The sequence below is a fragment of the Petaurus breviceps genome, unplaced genomic scaffold (assembly GCF_028583685.1).
Source record: "Petaurus breviceps papuanus isolate PSGF00001 unplaced genomic scaffold, PetGlider_PUasm1.0 90750, whole genome shotgun sequence".
Classification (NCBI taxonomy): domain Eukaryota; kingdom Metazoa; phylum Chordata; class Mammalia; order Diprotodontia; family Petauridae; genus Petaurus; species Petaurus breviceps.
This window is the reverse complement of record NW_027187335.1, coordinates 2,151,125-2,179,051: the sequence shown is the minus strand read 5'-3', so window position 1 is coordinate 2,179,051 and position 27,927 is coordinate 2,151,125. Positions and strand designations below refer to the sequence as shown.

The following is a 27,927-nucleotide window of genomic DNA, read 5'->3' as shown; positions in this document are numbered from 1 at the left end:
CCCCCCCAAAAAAGGTAGATCTTTTATAAGGTACTTAACATAAAAAAAAATACTAAAAAATTTACTCTATGATGCTGAAATACTTTATTTAGAAAAGGTCCAAACTATAGTCACTTTCACAAGGTCAAAAAACAAACAAACAAAAATTATGAACTACTTGAACGCATATGTTTTGTCCTTATCTGACAATATATACATTGGGTGGAATGATAAAGGTCAGGCCTGTTCTGTACTTGGAGGGTCAGCATGAGGGTCAATGATCAATCTTGGTTCAATCAGTTCTTTCCAACAAATAGTTATCTGGGGAAAAAATACAAAAAATAATCAATACGGTGAAATGTTCTAGGTAGACTGCTCTAGTGAAATAAACTCATCATCAAACACTCAAATTCCATATGATAAAAATAATGGAGAACATTGTTTTCTAGTAAGTAAATACCCTGGCTGAGTTCTAATAAATTATATGTACATTGGGCTATAATGAAATACATCTAACATTAAAACTGAACATATACAGAAGCCCTAATAAAACAACTGAAGCATGTTTCATTATCTCCCTTCTAGACTAAGCACAGAGAACATATCCTAGCTAAACTTTTATCTCACCTAACAGAATGCTTAGCATACAACAGGGGTTTAATAAATACTTGTTGAACTGAATTAATCTTTGATTATTCAGAAGGATCTTTAGAACCTTGATCCTCAAACAGAGGACATCTGTGTCCTATGATTATCAGATGGTAAAGGAATACCCTCTTTTTGCCACTCTGCATTTCATGGATTCTTTAAAAAAAAAAGTATTTTATTTTTTGCCATGGTAAAGCATTCATTTTTAAATTTCTACCAGCTGTACTACAATTACAATGACATTAACTTTATTAACGATGCAAAAAGCATCACTTACTGGCAAAAAGGAGAAGCTAACCAGTAAGCCTAACTGTGTAAGCAGCACATGGAATAAAACGATGTTTCTTATATCTACTTAACAACAAAATTTCCAGAAGAGTATAATGGCAAAAAAGTCTATTGTACTGAGATCAGAAGCATAATAGACTGGGTTAGTATATATTCATTCCAATCACATTCTGAAAGTTGATCTTTTAAAAAATAAGTCTGAGAGCTTTCTACCTCTCTCATAAAATTAGAAAAACCTTTCATAAAATACAGAAAAATCTATGTACTTGAGCTTCCCAACTATTTAAGTCTGGGACAAAATGGGGTTTTACTCTTCATGAAATTCACCTAAAATACTAAATCTTTAAATAAAGCATTGTCTTAAATGTAAAACTCATATTTTTTCATTTCAACACTGGCAAAATAAAAGTCAATTCATGTCATAAAATTTTAAACTTTTAGATTTTAAATATAAGCACCTAACAATTTCTGATTGCTCTACTAACCTAAACCAAACATTCTTAAAAACAGCTATTTCCCTAGTTTAAACAAAGAGCATAGAAAGAAGCCAAACTATGCTTAATAAGCTTATAGAAAAACATTATTAATAGAAAGTTTACCACAACAAAAATCCTGGAAGTCACTGTGTTTAAATAAGTAAAGCACTGATAAAACTTTTAAAAAAGAATGATACCAAGTAGCTCCCAGAATAGAAGCATACCCTTTTATCCTGTGACACCGCATACTCCACCACTTCTGTTCCATTTTCATTCTGGTACACCAGGTCAAACTTCCCAGGCTCCTTCACCACTGAAACCATAGGTAAGAGGGAGGTTGGAGGATGGAGGGAGTATAAGTATGTGCAATTTCTAGGCATTCAAGATATTCTGCTAATCGCTATTTTCTTCATTTTACATAGAACTATCAGCTGGATAGTTGGTGTGAAGGATGAGTGTTAAAAAGGCAGACTGTATCATTCTAATGCCAAGGAGGCCATTCAAAACTTGTCCACCTCTATGAAAGCTGTTTAAAAGCACTCTAGAAACCCACAGCCAGTTTCAAAATTGGCTCTAAAAGGACTTACCTGGTAAAGAGGAAAGGATTTCTATGTCCACTTCCTGAGCATCGGGATTATAATTTATTATTCTCCCTTCCTTCAAAAATAAAAAAAGTTCACATCAAAATTACCTGTAGTTTATTAAACACCCCATTTCAACAACACAGGCATACCACAATATAAATAAAACAAAATTTCATTAATAAAATCAATTATTTATGTATTATATATTAATATATTTATGATTATTAATAATTTCATTTATTTTATTTATTCAACATTTCACACATTCAAATCTGGAAGTCTAGAAACAAACTGAATAAAATCAAACCGAACACAATAAAGTATGACCATATGGAACTGAGACTGAACCAATATAGCAGAGTACATTCAGCCAAATGATGAAAAGCTATGTACTCATTTCAATAAGGCTATCATTACTGTCAGTCTCTTTAGAAACTCTTCCTTCAGAACTGCCTTCTGAGCATGAGATGAAATTTCCCAGGGGGAAACAGGGAGGCAGGCAGCAAAGCTGCATTATTGGTCCCACACATTGTTCAACCTGTACATTTCTTTGCTCACAAGATTGGATCTTCTATTCTCCCCAGGCACTATTATGGTACTAAATGCAAATTTTTCTGTTGTCCTTAACACTGACTGGCTGGTAGGGCCATGGTGATTTCTTCTGACTCCTACTACACATGGCATGGTGGCAGTTGTAGGACAAAGAACCTTGTAAGTAAAAATCTGCTGGACATACTAAAACACTGATGATTCCCCATTCTTGTGTGATAATCCACATTACACTATGACCTGAAAAATTTGATGTTACCAGAATGATTGAGAGAGAAGGAAGAGAAAGTGAGAGGGCAAAGGAGAGGGAAAGGGAAAAAGGGAGTTCTTATCAAGATTTTATTACAAAACCAAATCTTGAAGGCATGTTCTAGAATTTCAAACAGATTAATTTCTTACATTTTCCATAACCATTGTGCAAGTTATACAGCATAACTGATGAGAATTTTAATGTACTGGAAAATCACAAGAGGAACAGTGCTGAGTGTACTTTGCCAAAAAAAGATTTTACTAATATACCTTAAAAAGACTCCCAGTGAATTATTTTTTAAAAGAAGCAGATTCAAGGTAACCAAGTATAAATGAACCAACATATTTGTTGTTCATTCTGGTTAAATAAAAGTTTTATTGAACTCTACTATGAAATCTGCCAATAAAAGTCTCAAAGAGATATTAAGTAACTCAATATAAAATATTTATCAACTGGCAACTCAAAAGAAACATGTTAATATAACTATCAGTAGTATAATTACATAAAACTTTAATTTTATAATCATCTAAGTTTTTAACAGCTTTTGCTTATATTCATTCAGCTAGAATTCATAATGAGAAAAGTGTGTCCTGAAAAATATGATGTTTATAAACTGACAAGGCCAACTCCAAAAAATGATTTTGTTGTATGAAAATGTTCATCCTTTATGAAGTACATGGGAAAATTCACCCATTACTAGGCTTAAAAAAGAGACGACTCCTAAGAAAGTCAGTCACTTTGTTTACAAATTAATAATTTTTTCATTCTTCTATTAATTATACTACTCAGCAGCATGATATAGTAAAAAGCACTGGATTGGGAGTCAAGAGCCCTGAGTTCGAAACTCATTGCAGACAATTATGAACTATATGTTTACTGGCAAGTCACTTTAGCTCTCAGAGTCTTCTCTGTAAAATGGGGATAACAAAAACTATACCACACACTTCAAGGACTTGTTAGTACGAAAGTGTTTTGTAAACTTTAAAAAGTACAATATAAATGTGAGCTATCAAAGCCTATCTAACAACTAAAAATACTGAGCATTTTGAAGGTGGTATTAAATCCTACAAATATGGTTTACAAAGATTACTTTTAAACCATGTGCTCTAAATAACTTTACTTTTGCCATATAACAATTTGAAAATAAGTAGTACCTTGTAACTAGAGACATCAGGAGAATAATCTGCTGTCAATTCCAAAAGCTAAGAAAGATAAACAAAAAAAAAGGTATTTAATATAAGCTATATAATTATTCATTCTTAAATTTTTTAAAATGCTGATAAACATGACAAGAATATTTGGCCATTCCACTGTTGATAACATTGGGGGAGAAACTAGAGGTTCAATGAGTAATACCCATTAACCATTAATATAGCATATAAAGGTGGAACTGGGGAGAAATACTGAGTAAAACTAGATCTGGAAAAAAATGGGATCTGAATTATGACTGCTCTGGGTCTTCTTCATTCCTGAGAAAGGCTGTCTTCTAACTTCTTCTGACTTCTAATTCCCCAAGATAATACAGTAGTATCAGAATGCTGACCTCTCCTACTTCATCTGCCTAACCAATATGTTTAACAGATGAATGAGTGGCCGGGGTGGAAGAGGGAAATCATTTTAAACTATTTTGTTACATAATCCAATAGACCAGGGGTTTACAACTTTTTGTGACATGGCTTCCTTTGGTAGTCTGGTGAAGCCTGTGGAGTCCTCAGGATCATTTTTGAACATATAAAATAAAATACATAGGACTACCAAGAAAACTATTTATATTGAAATTTTTGTTGTTTTTGTTCAGTTGTTCTAATCATATCCAACTCTTCATGACATTAAGTGGAGCTTTCTTGACTACTAGAATGGATGGGCAGCTAGGTGGTGCAATGAATAGAGCACTGGCCCTGGAGTCAGGAGGACCTGGGTTTGAATCTGGCCTCAGACACTTCACATACACATACACATACACACACACACACACACACACACACACACACACACACACACAAAACTAGCTGTGTACCTTGGGCAAGTCACTTAACCCCAGTTGCCCTCTATAAAGCAAAAAAAAAAAAAAAAGATAATAAAATGGTTTACCAGCTCATTTTACAGACGAGGAAACTGAGGGAAACAGGGTTAAGTGACTTGCCCAGGGTCACAGAACTAGGAAGTGTCTGAGGCAAGATTTGAACTCATTAAGATGAGTCTTCCTGACTCCAGGTTGGGAACTCTATCCACTATACCACCTAGCTGCAAAAACATTTTTTTTTTAAAAGTTCACAATCTCCAAGAAATCCATGGACCCCAGCTTAAGAATCCCTGAAATTTATTCTGGTTGTTCAGGTCATTTAGATATTGGGGGGTAAATACCTTAAATGCAATCTTTTCCCCTACCCGAGGGGGTGCTGCTAGTTGAGGAAGTAGACTGTAGTCCTTCTGAGGCGTCTCCACTGGATTCTACAAAAACAATGGTGGCTATGAAGACGTGACCCTTATCACCAAGGCCAACCCTCTACATTTACTCCTGAAACCATTTCTTCCCATCTTTCCCAGAAGATCATCAGCAAATATCATTCTGCACCTTTTTCTTTATTCTTTAATCTCTTCCCATTTGGTTCTTCCTTACATGCTGCTTAGAATCATACTTAAGTCTCTATACCACCCTTGTATTAGATCTTTCCTTCTCAAGTTTCTTCCTCTCTCCTCTTCTTCTGAGTCAAATTTCAAGAAAAAGGTGTCCACATTCATTGCCTCCACTTTCTCTTCTCAACCCTTTGTAATGTTTTCCAACCTCATTACTCAAAATTGCTTTCTCCAAAGTTACCAGTGATCTCTTAATTGATTAAATCTGATGACCTTTTTTCAATCTTCATCCTTCCCAATCTCTTTGAAGCATCTCATAATACTCTCCTGGATCCTTTCTTGCTCTGGGTTTTCATAGCAATGCTTTACCTTGGTTCTCCTATTACCTCTAGGACTGTTCCCTCTTAGCCTCCTTTGTTGGGTCATTATTCCTATCAGGGTGCCTAACTCTGGGTATACCATTAGGCTTTCCAAGGCTCTCTATTCTCTTTCACAGGTTTAATTAAAATTTCTGTTCAGATGACTCCCAGATCTATATATCTAGTCCCAGTATGGCCCTTGAACTTTGGTCATGTATCTCCAACTGCCTACTGGACATTTCCAACCAGAAGTTTGGTAAGCATCTCTAACTCAACAAGTCTAAAATAGAACCCTAAATTGCCCCTAAATGTACCCTTCTTCTAAACATTCTTATTTTGCCTAGGACACCACCATTACTCTAATCTTTAGGTTTACAACTTTAGTATTCTCTCTCCTCAATGCCTCATTCCATATACCTAATCAAGTTCAAATCTTATTTCTACCTCTTTAACATCCTGGTGTAGGATCACCTCATCACCTCAGCATGGCCTGCTGCAAATTCTTCTAACTGGTCTCCTAGTCTCAATGTCTCTCCAATCCATTCTCCACATAGGTGTCCAAATGATCTTCTTCAAGAACAGGTCGGACCACATCACTACCCTAACTCCTAACTCTAATTTATACCTTATTATTTCTAGGATCAATTATAAACCCTTCCATTTGGCTTTTAAAGTGCTTCAAAGCCTGGTGCCCACCTACCTTTTCAACCTTGTTTCCCCGCACCGTTTTGTCCAACTAGACCGGCCACCTTGCTGTTCTTCACCCAGGACACTCCATCTTCCATTTCTGTGCCTTTGCACTGGATGTTCTCCATGTCTGGAAAGCACTGACTCTTCACCTGAGCCTTTTAAATCCTGATTCTTTCAAAACTCAGCTCAAATGCCACCTTTTACATGAAACCTGTCCTGAGCCATCTAGCCGCTTGTGCCCTATTCCCACAAATTAACTTGTATAAACACAGATGTACAAAAACACATGGTCTCCCCCAACAGATTTTTAATCCTTGAGGGTAGAAATTACTTCATTTTTGTCTTGGATCCCTAACACAATGCCTTGCATATAAGCAGATACTTAATAAATGCTCAATGACTGACTGATTTCATTAGCAGTAGTAAATTCTGAATAGATAAACTCCAGGCTCACCATATCTCAGGCTAGTTATATAGGTAGGGAGTAAAAATAAAACAGAAAAAAAGAAGAAAGGAAGGCCACATACCTGGATAATAATGGAAGTGTTTTTTACTACTTCAGTTAATTGCTGCTGTTTCTGGGATTCACCATTAAACACATAATTAATGTTTCCCCCTCTCCCTCGTCCTCTGATTCCACGAAAACCTCGTCCCCTAGGTCCCCTCCAGGGGAAAATGTCTTCCCCTCTTCCCCTCCCCCTTCCAAAACTGCTGGGGTGAGGAGCTGCTTCTGGAGCCAGAGGTGCCAGCTGTTTCCCACTATTTCCCAATACTGGCTTATCCCAGAGATCAGAGTATCGCATCTCCTGTCTTGTTCCTAAGTGACTGTCTGTATTTGGACCATTTGCCTGTGAAGATCCTGGAGATGCTGTTGTTCCAGTTGGTGGAGGAGCCAATGCTGGTGCTCTCTTTGGCATCCTGCCCTGGTCATCTGAACTGGAACTGGAATCCAAACTAGAGGATGATGCTTGAGTTCCTTTGCCCTTGACAGAGGGTACATTACTGCCAATACTGGTAATAAGTCTGTCTGCAGTTGTGTGGGAACCAGTTGGTTTTGAGGTGATAAACGATGCCTTCTCTACTAATTTCTTACCATCAAGACTTGTCTTGCTGTGGCTATCATCTGATGATGTGGCAGAAGAATCAGAATCTGAGGAGGTATTAGGGTTGGCTTTAGTAGACAAGTCAATATCCTTTTTCCTTTTGACTTCAGTTGAATTATTTTTGCTGGAAGCACTCTTCTGAACACTGCAGTTCTTTTTGGCTCGTTCTGGCAATGTCTTTGCTTTAGAAGGTTTTGGAGCTTTTTTCTGCTTCTTATTTTCAGCTTTCCCTTCCTTCTCCTTCCCTGACTTTTTGGGAACACATTTTCCGTTATTTTCACTTCCTCCTTCATTCCTTTTTCTCTTCTTGTTTTTCTTCCTTATGCCTTGATCTGGTTCCAGGGAAGAGGAAGTTTCACTGATCTCTCCCCCTTTCCAGTGCTTCTCTGTGAACTGATCGTTTTCTGCATCAGACTCTTCTTCCTCCCAGGTGGTTCTCCTCTTCCGTGCTTTTTTGTATGAATAACTGAGCCCATTGCTGACTGAGACAGAGTTCTCCACAATTTCAACATCTTCTAATTTAACTCTGTCAAAAAAAAGTAAGAGAAGCCTAGGTTCAGTGAGAAACCTATGACAATATTTTTTAGTACAAAAGCACTATGACTACACAAATCCTTTATCAACATTCAGTAGAAAAGTTACATCTCCAATATAGCAGTTGTAATTGATTTCATGAATGTGAATAATGCCATCAAGTCTTAATCATCAAATGATGAAAAGAATAGACAATCTAAATAACCTCAAAGTTTAACATAAAGTTGGTGTTTATATTTGGTTTTGGAACGCAATTTTTAAAATCCCTACATATTTCTATATCATATATTTAGCAAAATATTAAATTCACTAGAGGTGAATTTATGGTGAGGCAGAGCCAATTCAGAAAAAAAGTCCTATGACATTTTACCCAAAACACTGCATTGACAAAATGTCACTTAATATTTTATTATATCCACAGGATTCTCAATGCCCACAGTCACTGCAGGGGCCATCCCTTTATATAACCTATTTGGCATATCACAACTAGTAAATAATCTTAGCACACCTTCTCATCCAGGGACTTCCTTTGCATAAGATGCAATCTGCATTCTGATGACAATTTTCAGTAGCCCATAAAGGACTAAAGAATTATATTTTATGAGTAAAAGAGGAAATATTAGTGAACAATAAATGAACTATAGCTTACATTTATATCATGCTTTACAGCTACAAAGCACTTTGTAAACATGGTCTATTTGATCTTCACCAACAACCCTGTGAGGTAGCTGATACACAAGTATTATAATCCCCATTTGTAGATGGAGAAACAGACCCAGAGAGAGAAAGAGATCAGCCTAGGTCACATGGCTAAAAACAGTCAGAGCCAGGCATGAGTTGAGATCTTCTGATTCTAAATCTATTGTTCTTTCAAGTAAAGTGACAAATAAATGGATTACAAACATTCTCTAAGGGATAAAAAAAAACAATCATAATGGAATGCTGTTATGTATGTATTCATACGAGGGGCTGCTAGGGGGCATTGTGGATAGAGTGCCAGGTCTGGAGTCAGTGTAATACTAAGCAAAGACAACTTCCCAAGGTTCAAAATACCAGCATGGCTGCTCTCCATTTTATTCAGTGACAAATTAAGAACAGAGAAAATCAAAATATAGTATAATTCAAAATACAGCATTCACCAAGTGTAATTCAATAATTCCCAAGTACTACTCCACCCTTGGACATTACATTCATTTAACCAATCACAGAGTCCCTCTTCTAAGTACTACTCCACCCCAGGCAGTACATTCATTTAGTCAATCACAAAACTCCTCTTCTCAAATGGAGATTAGTTTCCAATCATAAGCAAAGTACAGAGCACAAAAAAGTCAAAAGTTTCCCACCCTTGGATCACAACTGAATAAGGCCATCTACCCAAGAGTTACAACAAGCTTAAGCACCTCATTTAATACCCAAAGAGAGGTCTTTTCTTCATCTTGACCAGAGGCAAGTTCTCAGCAATCTTTGTTCCTGGGGAGACAAAGCTTAGCAAGACCATAAGATAAATTGCCAGTGTCATCATTAATTCATTCTCTTTCTGCAGAACAGTCCTAGGAACCCTGAAAACATTAGCAAAACCCTCTTCCAGGATTCCTGTAAACATACAACAAGAAAATCCTTTTTCAGGGCTTCTGAACCAACAGCAAGGTTCCAGAACCTCTGCAACAACAGCACCGGTCTTCGCCAGTGGACGCAATTCATTCTCTATCTGCAGAACAGTCTCTGGACCCCTGAACCAGCAGCAAGGTTCCAGGACCTCTGCAACAACAGCACTGTCTTTCACCAGTGGACGAATCTGGCAAAACAACATCAAAACAGACAAAGTACCAGCATAACAGCCGTGTCTCCTCAGTCCTTGGCAGCTCTGGGTGGCAGCTCTCCCACTGCTGCTTGGCAATTCTACTACACCTCCCTTATCAACTTACTATCCCACTCTCCACAGTGGTCCTTCTAAATCTTTCCAGCTTTTCTCAAATCTCCCATGGCTCTGCCTCCCCCACTTTCTTAATTTCACCTTTGCAATATTTCTCATATATGTCCCCTTCTCTCTGACACTGCCAAGACTCTAGTGCAAGCCCTCATTACTTCACACCTTGATTATTGCAATAATCATCTGCTGGGTCTGCTGCCTCAAATCTTTCCCCACTCTAATCCATTCTCCATTCAGGCACTAAAGTGATTTTCCTAAAGCACAGGTTTGACCATGTCACCCATATTCAATAAACTCCAGTGGTTCCCTAGCCCCTCCAGGATCAAATACAAGATCTTCCACAACTGCCAAAGTGTTGCTCCTAAAGCACAGGTCTCCCCTGCTAAAAAAAAAAATTTCCAGTATCAAATACACATACTTCTGTTTGGCATTTAAATACCTTTACAATTTGGTTCCAGCTTTATTATCTATTACTTCCTTTTAGGCAGCCTAAACTCTATCCAAAGTGGTCATACTGCTGTCCCTTATATTTCATCTCCCATCTCCATACTTTTGCACAGATTATCTGCCCCACGTGCCTAGAATGTACTCACTCTTCATTTCTACCTCTTAGAAGTTAATCCAAGCTAGGAAGCAGTTAATAATAGCCTAGTTAACAACAACAACAACAACAAAGTCAGGCATTATGCTATGAACTGAGAATTTATAAAGAAAGGGGAGAAAAAAGCACCTGCTCATAAGGAGTTAATACTCTAATGGGGGAGACAATTAGCCAACAACTATATGTAAACAATATACAGACAAAATAAAGTTTAGATAATCTTGGAGGGAAGGCAGTAGCATTAAGGAAGATCTAGAAAGGCTTCTTGAAGAAGTTAGGACCTGAAGGAAGTCAGGTAATCCAGGAAGCAGAAAATGCCAAGTGTGGGGGAAAAATATGTGAAAATGCAAAGAGAGAGAGAATATCCTGTTCAAGGACCACAAAAAAGGCTATTGTCATTGGTTCAAAGAGTACATGGTGGGAAGTAACGTTTCAGAAGTGGACAGGTTATGAAGAACTTTAAAAGTCAAACAGCTTTCTCAGTTGGGAGTGGGGAGAGAAAGTGAGAGGGAGAGAGGACAGACTTTCATAAAAATAAATGTTAATTTTGAAAAAGTCAAACAGACAATTTTATTTTTGAATCTGGAAGTAATAGAGAGCCACTAGAGTTTACTGAATGGAGGTGGTGGTGATGACATAGATCTACTTTAGGAAAATCAATTTGACAGATGAATGGGGGATGGGCTGGAGTAGGGAGATATTTGAAGCAGGGGAACCAACCAGAAGGTTATAAGGGCTTATACCAGGGAGATGGAAGAGGAGAGAAGAGAATCCTATATGAGAGATGTTGTAAAGGTAGAATCAATAGGTCTTAGCAACTGGTATGGAGGATGGTTAAGAGTAAGAAGCTGTGGATGATGCCTAGGTTGTAAGTCTGGGAGACTAAAAGGATGGTAGTACCCTGGACAGTAATAGGAAAACTAAAAAGAGGTGATAGTTTGGGAGAAAAAATGATAAATTCAGTTTTGGACATGTTGAGCTTTAGGATGTCCATGAGATATCCAATTCAAAATGTCCAATAAGCAGATGAAGATTGGAGGTTAGGGCCAAACAAAAAGACCTAAAAATCATTTGCATACAGATAACTGAATCCAAAGGAATTGATGAGATCATCAAGTAAAATAATACTGAGGGAGAACAGAAGAGGGTCAGGACAGAGCCCTGAGGGGCATCCATGGCTTGTGAGCATGACCTTGACAAAAATCAGACAAAGAAGCCTGAGGAGCACAGCCAGGTAAATAGGAAGAATACAAGGAGAAAGTAGTGTCTCACAAACTTACAGAGAACAGAATATCAGGAAGAAAGTGACTGACAGGATGGATGGATTAAGGGAGGTTTTCTGAGGAAGGAGAAGACATAGGCATGTTTGTAGGCAGGAGGTAGAGAGACAATAAACAAGGAAAGACAGATTAATGAGAGAGTGGGGGAGACAGAAGGGATAATCTGCTGAAGATGATTATTTGTGTATGTTTGCCTCAGTCAGGAGAAATGTCAATTCTTTATATGTGTTGTTGTTTGTCCTTTGTTCTCCAAGAGGATCAATGACATCATAAGGGTAACGTCTTGACTTCCGAGTGAACTGGAGTTAAGTGATGCAGAGCTGCACAAAATAGTCAGACTCATTCTCTTCTCCAAAGTCATCTAAGTTGACTAGCAATGGCCTGAGATTCAGTGGGTGACTTCTGCCTTTCTAAATTAAGGTCTTTCCCAGATCTCAGTTTGTCTGAGGCAATGCTCATTCAATGACTAAGGACTGGGTAGCAGAGGTGAAGAAGATGGCGGCAGAAGGCAGGAGTGATGTGAGATGACAGAAGAAAGTGCTCTTGTTGAATGTCTCCATTTTTTCAATGAACTATGAGGCAAGGTTCCCAGAAGGCTGGGGGCGGGGCATGGGAGGAGAAATGAAAAGGTCTAGAAAAGCTGCTGTAGTGAATGGAACAGTGAATCAGTTAGGGAAGTATAAAATGATTGCCTTGTCACAGCGAATTAGGATGCCACAGTAAGTTGGGATCATGTAATAAACCTATATTGAATCTAGTCAACATAATTGTGTTATTTTCTCCAGCTTCATTGAGCAGCATGTGAGTAGGAGTAAAGACAGACTATGGGAGTAATCCAAGGCTGAGGCTTGCCAGGGCAAGACTATTGATGGGATAAGGGAAGAAGAGACTCACAGGACAATGGAGAGTAGAGGTTCAAGAAGATCAAGGAGAGTGTAGCTAGAGCTGGGGTGATGGCCTGAGAAAAAAATGAAGAGATGGAAGGACTGAAGGTTACCCTGAAGACAAAGAACAGGGTTAGGTGTAGAGAGGCAATGGAATAGATAGAATGATAACAGATGATTAAAAAAATTTCAAACTTCACAAATACGTAAGGACAACACTTGTGGGTGATGGAAACATCAAGGGTATGACCATCTCTGAAGGTAGCTGAACAGGTCATGAGAAATGAATAAATTAAGGAAATGGGAGGTTAGGGTGCTTGATGGAGTATCAAAATGCATTATAAAGTTAGGTTAGGAAGAAGAGAAAGGCTGTGAGTCAGGAACTCTTTAAGGAAGGGGAAAGTGTTCTGGAGGTTGGTAAATAATAGCTACCAGAATCCTGATTCATTGAAAATATGGATTGAGGAGGCAGCTAGGTGGCACAGTGAATAGAGCACCAGCCCTGGAGTCAGGAGGATCTGAGTTCAAATAAGGGCCTCACACACACAAAAAAACCTAGTCGTGAGAGCTCAGGCAAATCACTTAACCTCAACTGCCCTACCTTTCCCTCTTCAAAGGGCAAAAAAAAAAGAAAAGAAAAGAAAATATGGATCGAATGAACCTTAAAGGAGAGAATGCTGAATGATAGTGGTGGAGAAAGAGCATGGAAGTGGCAATGGGGATCAAGGAGCATTCCAATTTCCTCACTAAGATCTGAGTTATGAATGAAAATGCAACTTGTGCTGGAAAAAGCCTACAGGGAAGCTGTATAATCCAGAGGAAGCTAGGTTTCAGTAGGAGAATTCATGCTTCCTTCAAAGCTCGGCTCATACACCACATCCTAATTGTTGGTGCCTCTTTCTTCCTCAAATTATCTTATATTTACATTGTATGTTCTTTGTATCTACTTGTGCACTGTTGTTTCCTCACAAGGTGTCTGCCCTTCAAGAAACTCTTCCATTTTTATCTTTGTATTCCTTGTAGCCGGGAAAATTTAGGTTCAAAATACATCTCCAATTATGCCAGCTATGTGATCCTGGGCAAGTTTTTAACCTCTCACTTGCCTGTGATGTGGAGACTCTAAAGCTGCAGAGAAGGTGAAGGAAAGTTTCCTCACTTATGTCTAGCCCTTATCCTGAGCCTGCCTATAGAGTAACACATAGCAAGGGCTTGATAAATGCTTAATTAGTAAAGGGAACTACATCATCAAGTGTAGGAATTTAGTAGAATGTGTGTGTGTGTGTGTGTGTGTGTGTGTGTGTGTGTGTGTGTAATAGACAGAGTATGGAAAGAGGCATATACTTTGGGGTATGGCTTTGTTTTGCTTGACTATGCCTATTCCTAGGGTTTTCCCTCCTTAATTTTAACACTGATGGTACACGCCATTAGGGGCATCTAGGTGTAGAAGTGGATAGAGCACCAGGACTGGGAGTCAGGAAGACTCATCTTCCTGAGTTCAAATCTGACTTCAAACACTTACTAACTGTGTGACCCCGGACAAGTCACTTTACCCTGTTTGCCTCAGTCTCCTCATCTATAAAATGAGTTGGAGAAGGAAATGGCAAACCGCTTTAAGTATCTTTGCCAAGAGAACCCCAAATGGGGTCACAAAGAGTCGGATAGGGCTGAACAAATAACGGACAGGATAAATTATGAATAATCACCAAAGGGAAGGCACAATAGTGAAAGGTCTTCTGTAGAAAGTGGGATTTTAGGAAGGGCCTGGAAGAAGAGAGGGCGGGAATGAAGAGGCAGTGTATTCCACGCACGGGTTCAGCAGTTGAAAATGCTGAAAATTAAAAACAAGTGTTCTGGCTGGTCCGCACGCCCACGTTAAGATTCCCGAATCAAAGCCGGTATCTTCACGTCCACGTGTGCTCCCATGCTTGACTCAGCTCAAGAGCGTCCCAGCGATGGCTGAAGAGGGGCGGGGTACCGCCTCCCCAAAGTACAGACCCTCGGAACCCCTATCTGAAGGGGAAGGGTGGAATATCCATTACACTAGGGGTGGGGTGGGTGGGAGCGGTCTACACGAGAAACGTAAATCACAGTGCACGCCACCACCCCCCTCCCCCCGCCATCGCATCTCTGCGCTGAGCCCACCTCGCTCCACACCTGGGCAGACATCCCTCCGCCCCCACCCATCCCGCGCACGTGCACGCACCTGAGGCAGTCGTTGTCACGCACCAGGCGCGCGCTCTCAGTGGGGGGGAGTAACCCCCCATCCAGGTAGAGTCCCAACGCCGCTCCAGCGCTGAAGCCGAAGCGGTGGCGGATGAGGCTGGCCAGGTCAGTGACTACTCGGCATTTGGTTAGGTCAGCCAGTAGCCAGAAGACTGAACAGCGCGGAGAGGAAGGAGGCGGGTAGTCGAAGTGGAGCCGCAGGCGAACTGTCTCGGAGGCCGCCATCTTGTATCGTGCTCGACGGAAGCCGAGAGGCCCCAATAAACCTCTGAGATGCGTGAGAACGTTATGAGGGGCCTCCTTGGTTGCCTCGGGGATGACTTCGCCGCCTTCTGGCCCAATGTGGACACTTCAGGCTCTCTGTTTAAGCGACCGACTGGCAGGAAAGAAGGCGCTTTGCCATCTTCATCTGAGAACTGCCTTGTGATTGGAACAACTAGGAAAGGTTACTAAAACCCAGGGAGCTTGCAGCCTAAAATTGGATAATCCTTGCAAAGGAACTAATACAATTATAGACTATTGTAGTCTCAATTCTAGATGCGGTGGTATTACTGGAAAGTACCATAGGCAAGCTAGTGACCCCTCATCGGGTCTGGTGTCAAGGAGTCCGCAGTTCAAATTCAGCCTCAGACTCCTAATTAGCTGTGTAATCCTGGGCTCTTCTGCCTGCCTCAGTTTCCTCACCTGAAAAACGAGGATAATGATAGTACCACCTCCACAGACCTGTGAGAATCAAATGAGATAATATTTGTAAATTGCCTGGCCTATAGTAAGAACTTCATAAATGCCTTTATTTATTCCATTAACTTTCAAGCCCTGGATTCAGGTTTTCATAATTTGGTTCCAGGCTACCTCTCCAGCCTTACTACCTGTTACTTCTCTCCATGCACTCTCCATTTCTGCCAAACTGGCCTTATGCTGTCTCTCACACATGACATTTCAATCCTTGCCTTTGCACACTCTTCCTCATGTGCCTAGAATATACTCCCTCATCTCCAGCTCTTAAAATCCTTGATTCAAAGCTTAGCTCTGAAATTCAGATTCTCATCTGTGCTGACACTTTGAGGTGGGGTGACCTTGGGCATATCATGTAAACTGCTTTGTAAAATGAGGGTAACAACACAACCTATGTCACTGTTAAAGTGAGGGGAAGTCCCTCTCAATGTGTTGGCCACAGACCACATACCCTTCCACTGTTGGGTTAACCATTCCTATACCATCCTCCTACCAAATTTAGAAAACTTTTGTCAGCAGGAGTATGGGATGGGCCATTCTTCCTTTTTATCTAGGAGGATCTATTTAGGTTGCTGAACTGAACTGAGCTATCAAGTCTGCAGTCTGGCACAGTGCTTGGAATGGTTGCCACTGGTGCTGCCAAATTGATAGTTTTCAAAGCAGGTTGACTACATCCTCATGAAAGAAAGCTAAGTAGTTCATTTCCAAAGTCCTCCTTGTTCTTTACCACCAAGATAAAAGAAGAGAAAGACAAAAGAAAAGAAAAAGAGAAAGTAAAAGCTTACCTTCTGCTACATTACTACTACATACATTACTCTTCAGTGAGAGGAGGCTATGCTGCTTTGCCACGAGTCAGAATCACTCTGGTTAACCAAGGGCAGCCAGGAGAAATCTACCTTACTCAGGATTTTTTTTTAATCAGCACATCTTTTGCCTTTCTGAAGGCACAGTTAATAGAAATGCCAATGATTTGCTAGAGGGATACTGCATTAAGTGTCAAATAATAGACCATTATTTAGTGAATACTTACAAGGTACCCACAATTATACCACTTTCCTAGGTCAACCTGATAAAGAAGGTCATTTGAACAAACTAGTCTCTGCCCTAGAGGCATGTAGAGTGATTTACTGTACATGCAGTCATGCCAGGAGTGCATATATTTAACTGCATCTTCATGTCCCCCCCCCATACTTACTGTGAATAATTATATTTTGGCTCAGAGAGGTGCACAGTTTTGAATTTTAAATGAAAAAAAAAAACAAAGCTGGAAATAGGTTTGCAAGCAGCTGTGAGGGAATAAATAAAATCACACCACAGAGAAATGTTTTAGGTTGTTAATAGCACATATCAATCTCAGCTCTTGAATTTGACAGTTTTAAATGACTTCAGCTTTTCATATACAAACTCAGAAAAAGAGAATCATTTCAAGGTGACTCAATGACCATGGAGAGGCAGCATGGTATACTGGAAATCCAAACCCTGGATTAGAAATTAACAGAACTGTTTTTGAGTCTCCCCTTTGTTATTTATTAGCTATGTGACCATGGGAAATTCATAATATCTGGACCACAGGTTTCATGGTTTGTAAAAAGGGGATGATAATTTTTGCACTACCTTACTTCATAGGGTTATTGTGGGGATCAAATGAGATAATATCTGTAAAATACTATGTAAATGTCAGTTATTATTTGAAAAGCAGAGAGGAGAATAGGAAAATCCTTTCTTCTTCTGATAACAAGAAAAATTTCTAAGACCCAAAGAAAGTTTCTAGCAAGAATTGCATCTACTCTCTTTTTGTATTCTCTGTCAGATATCCATCACTGACCTATGGGACTTGCCTTCCAATTACAGAGACATTTCAAAGGTCTGTGGAGTCACAGGTGGATTCACAGTTTTCTTTTATTTCTTAATCAGTTGCCTTCCACCCATATGCCCCACATATTTCTCTCTCACTAACCCTAGAAAAATGATGACCCAGAAATGACCAAGAAGAGGGCATGGGTTTATCTCTTGCCCCAGAGAAATATTTTTTAAATAGTCTTTAAAAACATTCCAGAAATACCAGACTCCTCAGCCCATGCTGGATAATTTTACAACATAATTTCACTCACACAGGTCAGGTCATTTGGAGAATCATAGGATCAAAGATTTAGATCTGGCAGGGATCTTCAAGATCATTGAGTCTTCTCATTTTATGGATTTTAAACTGGTCATTAAACATGTCCAGCTGTTTACCCAGGAGGAAACTGGAAAAAGGTAGAAACCTCCCCTGCTTAGACACAGTGAGCCAAAATCCACGATCTCAGATCCATCCATGAAAACTATGTCATTAAGGAAGTCACTTACTGTGACTCTGAGTTGGAGCAATGAATCCTCCAAACTAAAGAAATAGTCTACTTTCTTCCAATCTAACCTCTCCCCCAATACAGCACAAATTCAGGCTTAGCCCTCCTTTCGGGGAGGCAGGGAGGTAGAAGTTCAACTGAGGAGTGTCTGCCTAAGAGCTGTTCCTAAGAATTCTTGGGACTCTTACCTACTCTCCCAAGCCCTCACCCGAAGTTCTTTTGTCATTAGCCTGCCAAGACCTCCCCAGTCTACCACCTGGGAATAGAAATTGCTTATTTTCTTTTTTCCATACCATTGCCCAATTAATCTCTCAGCCTCAAATCTCTTCCCTCTCAATCCATCCTCCACCAAACTGTCAAAGAGATATTCCTGACCACATCACTCCCCTTTAAGAAACTTCTTATTTACTCTAGGATCAAAAACAAATTGTTTGACATTGAGATTCCTATACAATCTGACTCCAGATTACCTTTCCAGATTTATTATGCATTAATCCCCTCTATGTACTCTGTGGCCCAGTATTGTCCTAGTATTTTCTCAGGCCCATAGCAGGGCATAGTGATGAGAGATGGAGTGTCATATGTAGGGAACATTGAGATGACAACTACTACTACTATTACTAGTACTACAGTTATCCCTCCCATGTTGCATTAGGAGTGGCACCCCCATCTGGAAAATCGGTGAAAAAATTTTGGGCCCTCCCTACCAGAGAAGAAGTCTGATTTTTTTTTTCTTTTTCTCTTATGGGGTGTTTACAGTACCTTATTATAAAACTTGGATTAAGTATCTGGTCATAGGCTTAGTGTCATCTGCTGGCCTTCACATGTCATTTGCAGCTTCCACAAAATTTCCTTTTAATTTCTTATGCTGACCCAAATATATCAAAACCAGAATGGGGAAAGTTGAAGAATGGAAGAGATAGCTGTACTACCAAACATTTATATAGCACTATTATGCATTTTAGCATAGAATCATAGATTTAGAGCTAGAAGAGACCTGGGAAGCAAATTAGTCTAGTTTCTTCATTTTCTAGGTGAGAAAACTGAGGCACAAAAAGTTAGAAGGTAGGAGGCAGGATATAAATCCAAGATTTCCTGATTGTAGAGGTCTAGGTGGCACAGTGAATAGAGCACCGGCCCTGGAGTCAGGAGGACCTGAGTTCAAATTTGTCCTCAGACACTTAACACAAAAAATTAGCCTGTGACCTTGGGCAAGGCACTTAACCCCAACTGCCCTGCCTTACCCCCTCCAAAAAGCAAAAAAAGCAAAAGATTCCCTGACTGTAAGCCTAGCTCCCTATCCTGTACACCATTTACAAAATAGCTAAAAAATTAATCCAAAGTCATTTCAGTGCTGAGGTCCTAGAAGCTGGTGGGGTGGGGTAGGAATCCCAGAAAGCTCATGCCCACTGACTTCAAGGTCTCTATCTCACAGTCTTAGTAACAAGTGTTACATATCACCCAATTAAAAAGACAGTGGGGGCAGTATGTTACAGCATTCCCTTGGGGCCCCTTGCATTCCTGTTTCTAGCATCCTTGAATCTTACCTTCTCCACCCCCACTCCATCCCAATTACATCTGTAAGAGATCACACCTGCAAAAGATGTGTTGAAAGCTTTTTGACGGCACTCCACCCCCCCCACCCCCACCCCACCCCCGCCCACCTCAGCTACTCCATTCATAGAGCCCCCCCAAGGCTAAGCAGCAGCTTTTTTCGTCACCTGCCTTGTAATAGCCAAGTAGAAGGGCCAGGGGGAGCCCTGGAGAAAGCATGACTGACATCCTTACCAAAACCAGCAGTCCCCAACCCCCTTTCTCTCCTCCGCCCATCCGGTAGGTCATATGATTGCTGGGTAAAACTCCTGCCCTGCTGCTGTTTGCACTTACTGCCGCAGCGGCCACCGCGGTCGTCATGGAACTGGCCCCCTGGCACTGTCCTGCCCTGCTCTTGCTGCTGAGTCTCAGCCCCGGTAGGTTTGGAGCCCTCTTCGCCGTAGCTGAGGCCGATGCTCTCGGAAGAGGGAAGTTGGTGCTTTCCTTCTCTCCCTTTTGCCTGGATTTCATCTGCTGTGTTTCCACAGGGGCTAAACTTTAATAAAAACAACCGCAGCTAACCTACGAGCAGGCTTGTTCAGAGCTGGAGGCAGGATACCCGAGTTCCAGCCCCACTTCCCCTACAAACTGGGGTCCCCGAGAGAGCTGCGGGTTTTCTTGTCTGTAAAATGGGGAGGTTCGTTGTATTTTTATTAATTGCTCTCCTAGGGAAAGAACTTGGTAAAAATCTTAAGGACTCTGTATAAATGAGCTGTTCTCCGTGAGAGGAGGTAGAAAGAGCCCGAACTTGTAGTTTGAGGGCAGGAGTTTGAATGCTGGCTCTGCCTCTTAACTAGACATGTGAAAGTTATCTAGTTACTAGAAAGTCACTTCCTTAATCTGGATCTCAGCTACTCCATCTGTAAAATGGGGATGGGGGTGGGGTCTCAGATGAGTTCTAAGATCCTTCTCATTTTGGATCTCTGATCTTATGAGACCTGGGTTCAAGTCCTGCTGTGGACATAGGCTAGCTGTGACTGAGGACAATTCACTTGGAAGTTTTCTGGGCCTGTTTACTTATCTGTAAAAGAAGCATGTATGTGTGCCCCATCCCACAGGGTTGTTATGAGGGAAAGCCATATAAATGTGAATGGTTATTCTTTCTCAATGTGGAAGAGCTGGTCACCACATGCTATGTAGTCTCAACCCAGGGCTGAGACTTCCCTTTTTGTGCTTGTGTTTGGGTGGTCTGAGCTAAATGATGTACTCAAAAATTTTGATTTGAAAGATCCAGAGGAAGAAGAAACTTTTAAAAAGAGTCTTATTACCTCAAGACAAAAGAAAATCTTCCCCCTCTGGTGCCTTCTTGAGTCTCTAAGAAGCAGCCTGTGTAGGGCAGACCTTGGGTTCCAATCCTGTCTTGGATACTAACTGTGTGACCATGGGCAAGTCACTTAATGTCTCAGTGCCTTCAGGCATCTCTGTGAGGGGCTTTCTGAAAAACAGGGAGTCCCCTACACTTACAGAATTATGAAAACCCTTATTCTGCCCCTACCTACATACAAACAACAACAGCAATAAATCCCTCTTCATTACTTTTGTTTGTTTTACAAATTAGTATTTGACACAATTTATTTCAAAAAGCTTTTTTGATAGGCCACATGAAGGCCTTAGCAGAAGTGCTGTTCATAGTTAGCACTCATTGCTTGTTATCATGGGCCAAGTGGTTCATGGAGAGAGACAGACTTGGAGTCAGAACTCCAGAGGTAAAAAGTCTACTAAGTTGCAGTTGCCTAGCTTGCCCAATACCAGTTTTGCCTTTTATTAACTGGGAATCCCAGCATTTCCCCCTCTCTACTGACTTAAAGACAACATCTTGTTGTTGGGGACTCTTCGAGACCCCATTTTGGAGTTTTCTTGGAAAAGATACTAGAATGGTTTGCTATTTCCTTATCCAATTTCTTTTATAGATGAGGAAACTGAGGCAAACAGGGTGAAGTGACTTGCCTAGGGTCACACAGCAAGTAAGTGTTTGAGGTCACATTTGAACTCAGATCTTCCTTACTCCAGGCCTAGCACTCTATTTGCTGTACCACCTAACTGCCCACAGATAGCATCCTATCATGGATAAAGGACTGGACTTGGAATAAAGAAGAGCTGGATTCAAATTCTGCCTCAGTCATTTAGTAATTTCTCCGAGTCCCAGTTTCCTCATCTGTATAATGGGGATAATAACAGACCCTACTTTTCCAGGGTTCATGTGAGGCTTAAATGAGATCATATATGTAAGATATTTTATAAATTTTAAAGTGCTGATGTATGTCAAATATCCGCTGTTATTATAATGTCTCCAGAAGTGGGAATGGAAAGCAGAAACTATCCATTTGTATATTTCCTGCTGTCCTCTTGTCTCCTGACAAGGGCCACTTTCTGTTCCCCTTAATTTGCACTCTTGACTCCATTCCAACCTCTAATCATCTACTAAATCTTCCTTAAAAACAAGTCTGACCATGCCACACGCCCTCCTCCTATACTCAGACTATAATAGCTCCCCATTATTTCCTGGATCAGATATGAAGTCTTAGTTTTGGCTTTTTTTTTTTTTTAAAGCAATTGGGGTTAAATAACTTGCCCAAGGTTACACAGACAGTTTTTTTGTGTGGGTGTTAAGTATCTGAGGCCAGAACCGATCCGGGTCCTCCCGACTCTGGGGCTGGCGCTCTTACTCACTGTACCACCTAGCCACCCCTTAGTTTTGGCTTTTAAAGCCCTTCATGCCCTTGCCTCTTCCTCCCTCTGAGTCTTCTTGTACCTGTGTACCCTGTATATTTCCCTCCTGTACTTGACAATACAGTAACTCTGGCCTTTTTGAACAAGATATTCCACCTCCCAGTCTGGGCATTTTCACTAGCTATCCCCCATTTCTGTAACATCTCCTATGCCCTCTTCTCTGCCTGCTGTCTGTCCTTGGTTTCCTTCTGCAAGAGCCTTTCCAATCCACCTAAATGCTAATATCTTCTCTTTGAGAATTCCTTCCTTCTGCCCTCTATGTATCTTGTATGCACATAGTTCTGTGTGCATGCTGTGTGCTCTCCCTCATTAGACTGGAGCTCCTTGAGGGCAGGGACAGAGCTTTTTACCTTTCTTTGTGTCTCCAGCATTTAGTCCAGTGGCTGGCATATTGTATCAGCAATGCCATATTCACAATGGCTATGGAGATTACAAATATGCTGATATAATTATCCATCACAAAATACATCATGCTTGCCATATGGGGGAATAAGCTGGAAAATTTATTAAGATACCAAAAGACTGAGTCCCAAAACCAGAAAGTGAAAGCCATCAGAGTAGTTATGACATTGGCACAGGTAGATAAAGTAGAAAGCACCCACATTTTCAAGCCTTTGAAACAGAACAGGCTACCTCAGGCAAAGGTCCTCCTCTCCCCACTCACAGCCACCACCCAGCGTCCGGGAAGTGCGCTCCCAGCAGCTCTGGCCCCTGGCAGTCCTCAGCAGGAGTCCTTAGCAGAAATTCTGGCTAACTCAAAAAGGGCTTTGCGCTGCCGCTGCCTCTGCTGCTGCCGCCGTCACCACCACCACCAGCCACCGCAGGAATGCTAGCTTGGCTTCTGCTTCCTCTTGCTCCGCCCCTTCCTGCTACGTCAGCAAGTCCAGTGGGGCATGGAAGATCTTTAAATCCCATAACCCTTACATATATAGTAAGCACTTAATAAATGCTTGTTGGTTCACTGACTTTTCTCTTCCTCTGTTCACATTTTTACCTCCCTTTGCCTAGCCATCCTCGTCTCTTCTTTCATCAACATCATCCATCTGTTCTTTTTCTGCCAAAGAAACATTACAGTGTAGTATAAAGAAGAGGCCATGCCTCCTACATTTGCTGATTGTGCTTTTATGGGCAAGTCACCTTCCTGATCCTCAGTTTCATATATATGAGATGGGAATAATAATGCTCATCCACCTTATCTCATAGTGTTTTGGGATGAAGCAAAAGACAGAGTATGTGAAAGCCCTTTGCAAATGCTGAAGTGCTTATATATATCATCATCATTCTTCTGCCACAGAGTGAAGGTTTGAAGCTAAAGGGAGAAAGAAATAGAAAGCAGAAAAATCAAGTCGGGGTGGGGATCTAACAACACTTCATTTTGCCCTCCTCTCCCTTTATTTTTCAACCCTGTTCCACTTTCCACCTGATACAGAAAGGCCCTGCTGGTGTGAGGTGAAGGTATTATAATGGCTTTTGGAAGCAAGGTATGTGTTCCACAAAAGGAGGCTTTGTGGGAAGTGGAATTTGCCTGCAGCATGAAAGATTTAGATGAGACTTATTGAATAACTTCTCTACAATACAGGTTTTTAGATGAAACACACACACACACACACACACACACACACACACCACACCACCACCACCATCGGTGAATATGCTTTGGAGATTTTAGAAAAACTGGTGAAATCCTGATCCATTGAACTTAATTTTAGTCCTACCTAAAGGCTTTTGAGCATCAGCGATTGTTAGGTTCATGTTTTTTTTTTATTCAGTCTCTGAGGTGTGGGGAGAGATTTTTAGATTACAAAAGCACTATTGAGCTATAGTATAAATGGCACAGTAATTCCAAAGTATATGTAACATTGGACTTGGAATCAAAAGAATTGTTTTCTAATCCTGCCTGCAATGAGAGAGAAACAGAGAGCAACAGACAGAGAATGAATTTATTAAGCACTTATCATGTACTGGGTACTGTGCTAAGTAGTAAGGATACAAATACAATTTAAAAAAAAGACAGTCCCTGGGAGCTTACATTCCAATGGGGGAAGACCACATATAAAAAGGGAACTGAAAAGAGAAGAGGGCACAGACTTGGGGGCAAGGCCCAGAAAGAATCTGGAGAGTCATTGGGCTGAACCAGGTTTGGAATGGACATGGCTGACTTGGAAACTAACTCAGATGGAGGTTTGGGGACATACTCACCAATCAGATGAGGAGACTGGAAGTGAAGCATCCATTAGCTTGGAGATGATTGCTATGGGCAGAGTTCAGAAGGAGGCCAGAGAGTCAGGGACTGAACCTGGCTTAGAGTAAATGACCTTGATCAAATCATTGAACCTTCTTCAGCCTCTATCCTTCATGTGTGAAATTTAGATACTAACACTAGATTCTCCAGGAATCACTGTGAAGCTAGCGGTAATGGTAGAATGCCACCTAAGTGTCAGTTTAAGAGGGTTTTTTATTTTTATTCTTTTGGACTTGGCCTTTGATTTCATTGGTATGAGAAAGTCCTGTTAGGGAAACTATTCCAATTCAAATCAGCATCCCTGCTGCCTTGGGGAGGGGCAGCTAGGTGGTGTTGTGGATGGAGTTCTGGGCCTGGAGTCAGGAATACCTGAGTTCAAGTCCAGCTTCAGACAGTTACTAGCTGTGTGACCCTCAGTAAGTCACTTAACCCTGTTTGCCTCAGTTTCCTCATTTGTGAAATGAGCCAGAGAAAGAAATGGCAAATTATTCCAGTATATTTGCCAAGAAAACCTCAAATCGTGTCTCAAAGAATCAAACATGATTGAAATGACTAAACAACAAAACTACCTTACAGAGCAGAACCCTGAGATTAAGTGCCTGGGGGCACATAGTCAGAAGCAGGGCTTAAGCCAATCCTGGGAAACTGGAGGCTAGTTTTCTGCTTTGACAAACTGCATCTGGTATAAAATGTGTGGAAAAAGAGAAGCTGCTGCTATGGTGATGACCACCACCTCTACTAGTAGTACTATTGGGTGGGGTGGAGATAAAGAAAAAAATCTGAAATCTGAAATAAATCATTGCCCCTCCCCCCCTTCCTACCAGTACAGCCGAAGTTTTTTATTTGGGCACTGTTCAGTGAATGAGTGAATCAATAAATGTAGCTTCTTTTCTTAGGCATTGCTCTCGTTCAGCCAGTAGAAGAAGGCAAGGAAGCCTGGGATTATGTGACAGTTCGGAGTAATGCATCCATGTTCTGGTGGCTGTACTATGCCAACAACCCCTGCACAAACTTCACAGAATTGCCTCTGATCATGTGGCTTCAGGTAAGAGAGCCCACACGCCTCTAACTGAAGGTGAGCCAAAGCCTTTCCTTTTTTTTCCTGTCAGTTCTCTAGCTCTTGGGAGAAATAAGGCCCTTGTCCAGGTGCTTTGGTAACCAAAACTAGAACTGAGAAGCCTCAACAATGGATGGGCTGTCCTTCATTTCACAAGACATTATAGGGTGGCAGCCAACTGGAGCTCAGTGGTTGTGGTTTCAAATCCTTGCCCATCAGGCTGTGGCAGAAGCTATGGCCAACTTAGCCACAAATTGTGCAAAGGATGAATACTAATCCCAGACTGTCTCCTGAGTCTTCTATTGAAAGTTTTTTTTTTAATGAAAGTATTTTATTGTAAAGTTAATAATAGCATGAACAGTTGAAGAAAATGAGGACTGAAGCCACAAAATACATCCAAGGATGTTACATGGTGCAATGGAAAAGGAATTTGGGATCTGAAGAGCTGGGTTTAAATGCTAGCTCAATCATTCACTACCCTATGACCTTCCTCCTCTATAAAAGGACTAGTGAAGGGTGGAGAATCTTAATGACATATGTGGCCCTCTAGATCCTCAAGTGTGGCATTTTGAGTAAATCCAAACTTCACAAAACAACTCCCCTTAATAAAAGGATGTTTTCTATAAAACTTGGGCTCAATCAAAAGGCTGCACCCAAGGATCTAGAAGGTCACCTGTACCCTCAAGGCCCCAGGTTCCCCACTGCTGGACTACATCTTTAGGGTCATTATCAGTCCTAAATTTATGGTGCTGGGATCTGTGTTTTGAGAGAAGAATATAAAACTTCAAAGCCAAGAAAAAAAATTACTCTGATGATTTGTTTGCTGTGTGTTCCCTTTCAGTCATCAAAAGCATTTTGAAATAGATGGCCAGGTATAGGCCAAATCGTTGCTACTTCTCCCACTTCACTTTGAGGCACTTTGTTCTCTCCGATTATTTGTTTCTGAAAGGACAAACACTACTGGAAGATTCAGAAGATACCTTTATGGGAATAGCCGTCACGTTCTAACTCTTCTAGGAGTATTTTCAGTTTCATTGGTTTTTTGTGTTGTTTTTCCCCTCTACTTGTAGGGCAAAATGCTTTGTCTCTTCTTAAAGGCATTTCCTTCTGGAGGAGGAGAGCAGGAGGGTAGGGTAAGGCAGGATCTTTCTAAAACAATAGCACCTTACCCCATGAAGTCACTAGCCTCCAGAGTGAGGGAACAGGGAGGGGCGGGGGGCATGATGTTTCAGGACAGAGTTTAGGACCATAGTCTTGCCATAGACTCTGGCCGCCCCTCTGAAATACTAGTTTTTATTACTAGTCTTTAGCGCAGTTTTAGAGTCACTCTGCAACAGGCATCCAAGTGGAATGTCAGTATTCTACTTATCCCTTCTTTTCATTAGGGAGGAGTAAAAAATGAGTCTGATGTTGCACACCTGGATGACTGCTAGGTTGATGATGACCTTGACAGAAATAGGGAAGTTAGGAAGAGATTTGAGAAGGAATAATGAGTTCTTTTCTGGACATAGAGTTTGAGATGTCTATGGGATATCCAAATGGAAATGTCCAATCGACCATTGAACCCATTTTATCACAGCTGCCTCAGCTGGGGTCCCCTTAGCAGTTCACCGTCACTTTTGTCAACAGGGTTTTTACTGTAGAAGTATGACACTGAGGGTGGTGTAGTAAAATATACTGGCATAGAGTGGAACAGTGGGCTATGGGTTACAAGACCTTTGCTTTTGCAATAGGGCAGTCTATACAGAGTAATATGCCAGCTGGATACCTGGGGCATTGCTGCTGACTTGATTATGGGATTTGGAGATAATCACTTAACCTGTTAGAGCCCATGTTTTCTCCCCTGTTAAATGAGAGGTTTGATCTAGCATATCTCTAAAATCTCTCTCAATTCTAAATACTGTACTTTAACTCATGGTCATGTAGCATCTAAGTGACAGTCCTGTTTGGACCCCAGAGTCCTGGGGGACCCCACTCACTAGTGAGGTCCTCTCCTTAAAATCAGCATTAGGATAGATCCAATTTCCAGATAGCCTAGTTGTTTTCAGTGTAATCTGTAATTTTCTTTTAAAAAAATTATTGATATCTTCATTTCTAAATTTATCCCTCTCCACATCCCTCCGTTGTCACAAGGAATAAAAAAGAAAGAAGATAGAGCCGTTCAGCAAAACTATCAGCTGGGCCTGACAGTATGCACCATGTGCCACATCCTCAGCTCTCTCCCCAGTCTTGCCTACAAAAAAGGGAGGGAGGCACATTTTCTTTACTCT

General features: G+C 40.9%; 2 protein-coding genes across 2 annotated transcripts in view; one reads left to right on the top strand and one right to left on the bottom strand.

Annotated features, from left to right (window-relative positions):
- The window catches only part of SCPEP1 (serine carboxypeptidase 1), a 358,800-nt gene that overhangs the window by 305,972 nt on the left and 24,901 nt on the right, over positions 1-27,927 (top strand). The window contains exons 2-3 of the mRNA XM_069067458.1: positions 19,921-20,005; positions 25,497-25,645. Coding sequence (XP_068923559.1) covers positions 19,948-20,005; positions 25,497-25,645 — 207 coding nt within the window. The 5' untranslated portion in view covers positions 19,921-19,947. The remainder of the gene's footprint in view (positions 1-19,920; positions 20,006-25,496; positions 25,646-27,927) is intronic.
- Positions 61-15,244, bottom strand: COIL (coilin). Its single transcript, XM_069067451.1, has 7 exons — positions 14,936-15,244; positions 6,928-8,029; positions 5,139-5,225; positions 3,929-3,976; positions 1,979-2,048; positions 1,616-1,704; positions 61-300 (listed from the first exon to the last, which is right to left on the bottom strand). The coding sequence occupies exons 1-7, from the start codon at positions 15,178-15,180 to the stop codon at positions 217-219; spliced, it is 1,725 nt and encodes a 574-aa protein (XP_068923552.1). The 5' UTR covers positions 15,181-15,244; the 3' UTR covers positions 61-216.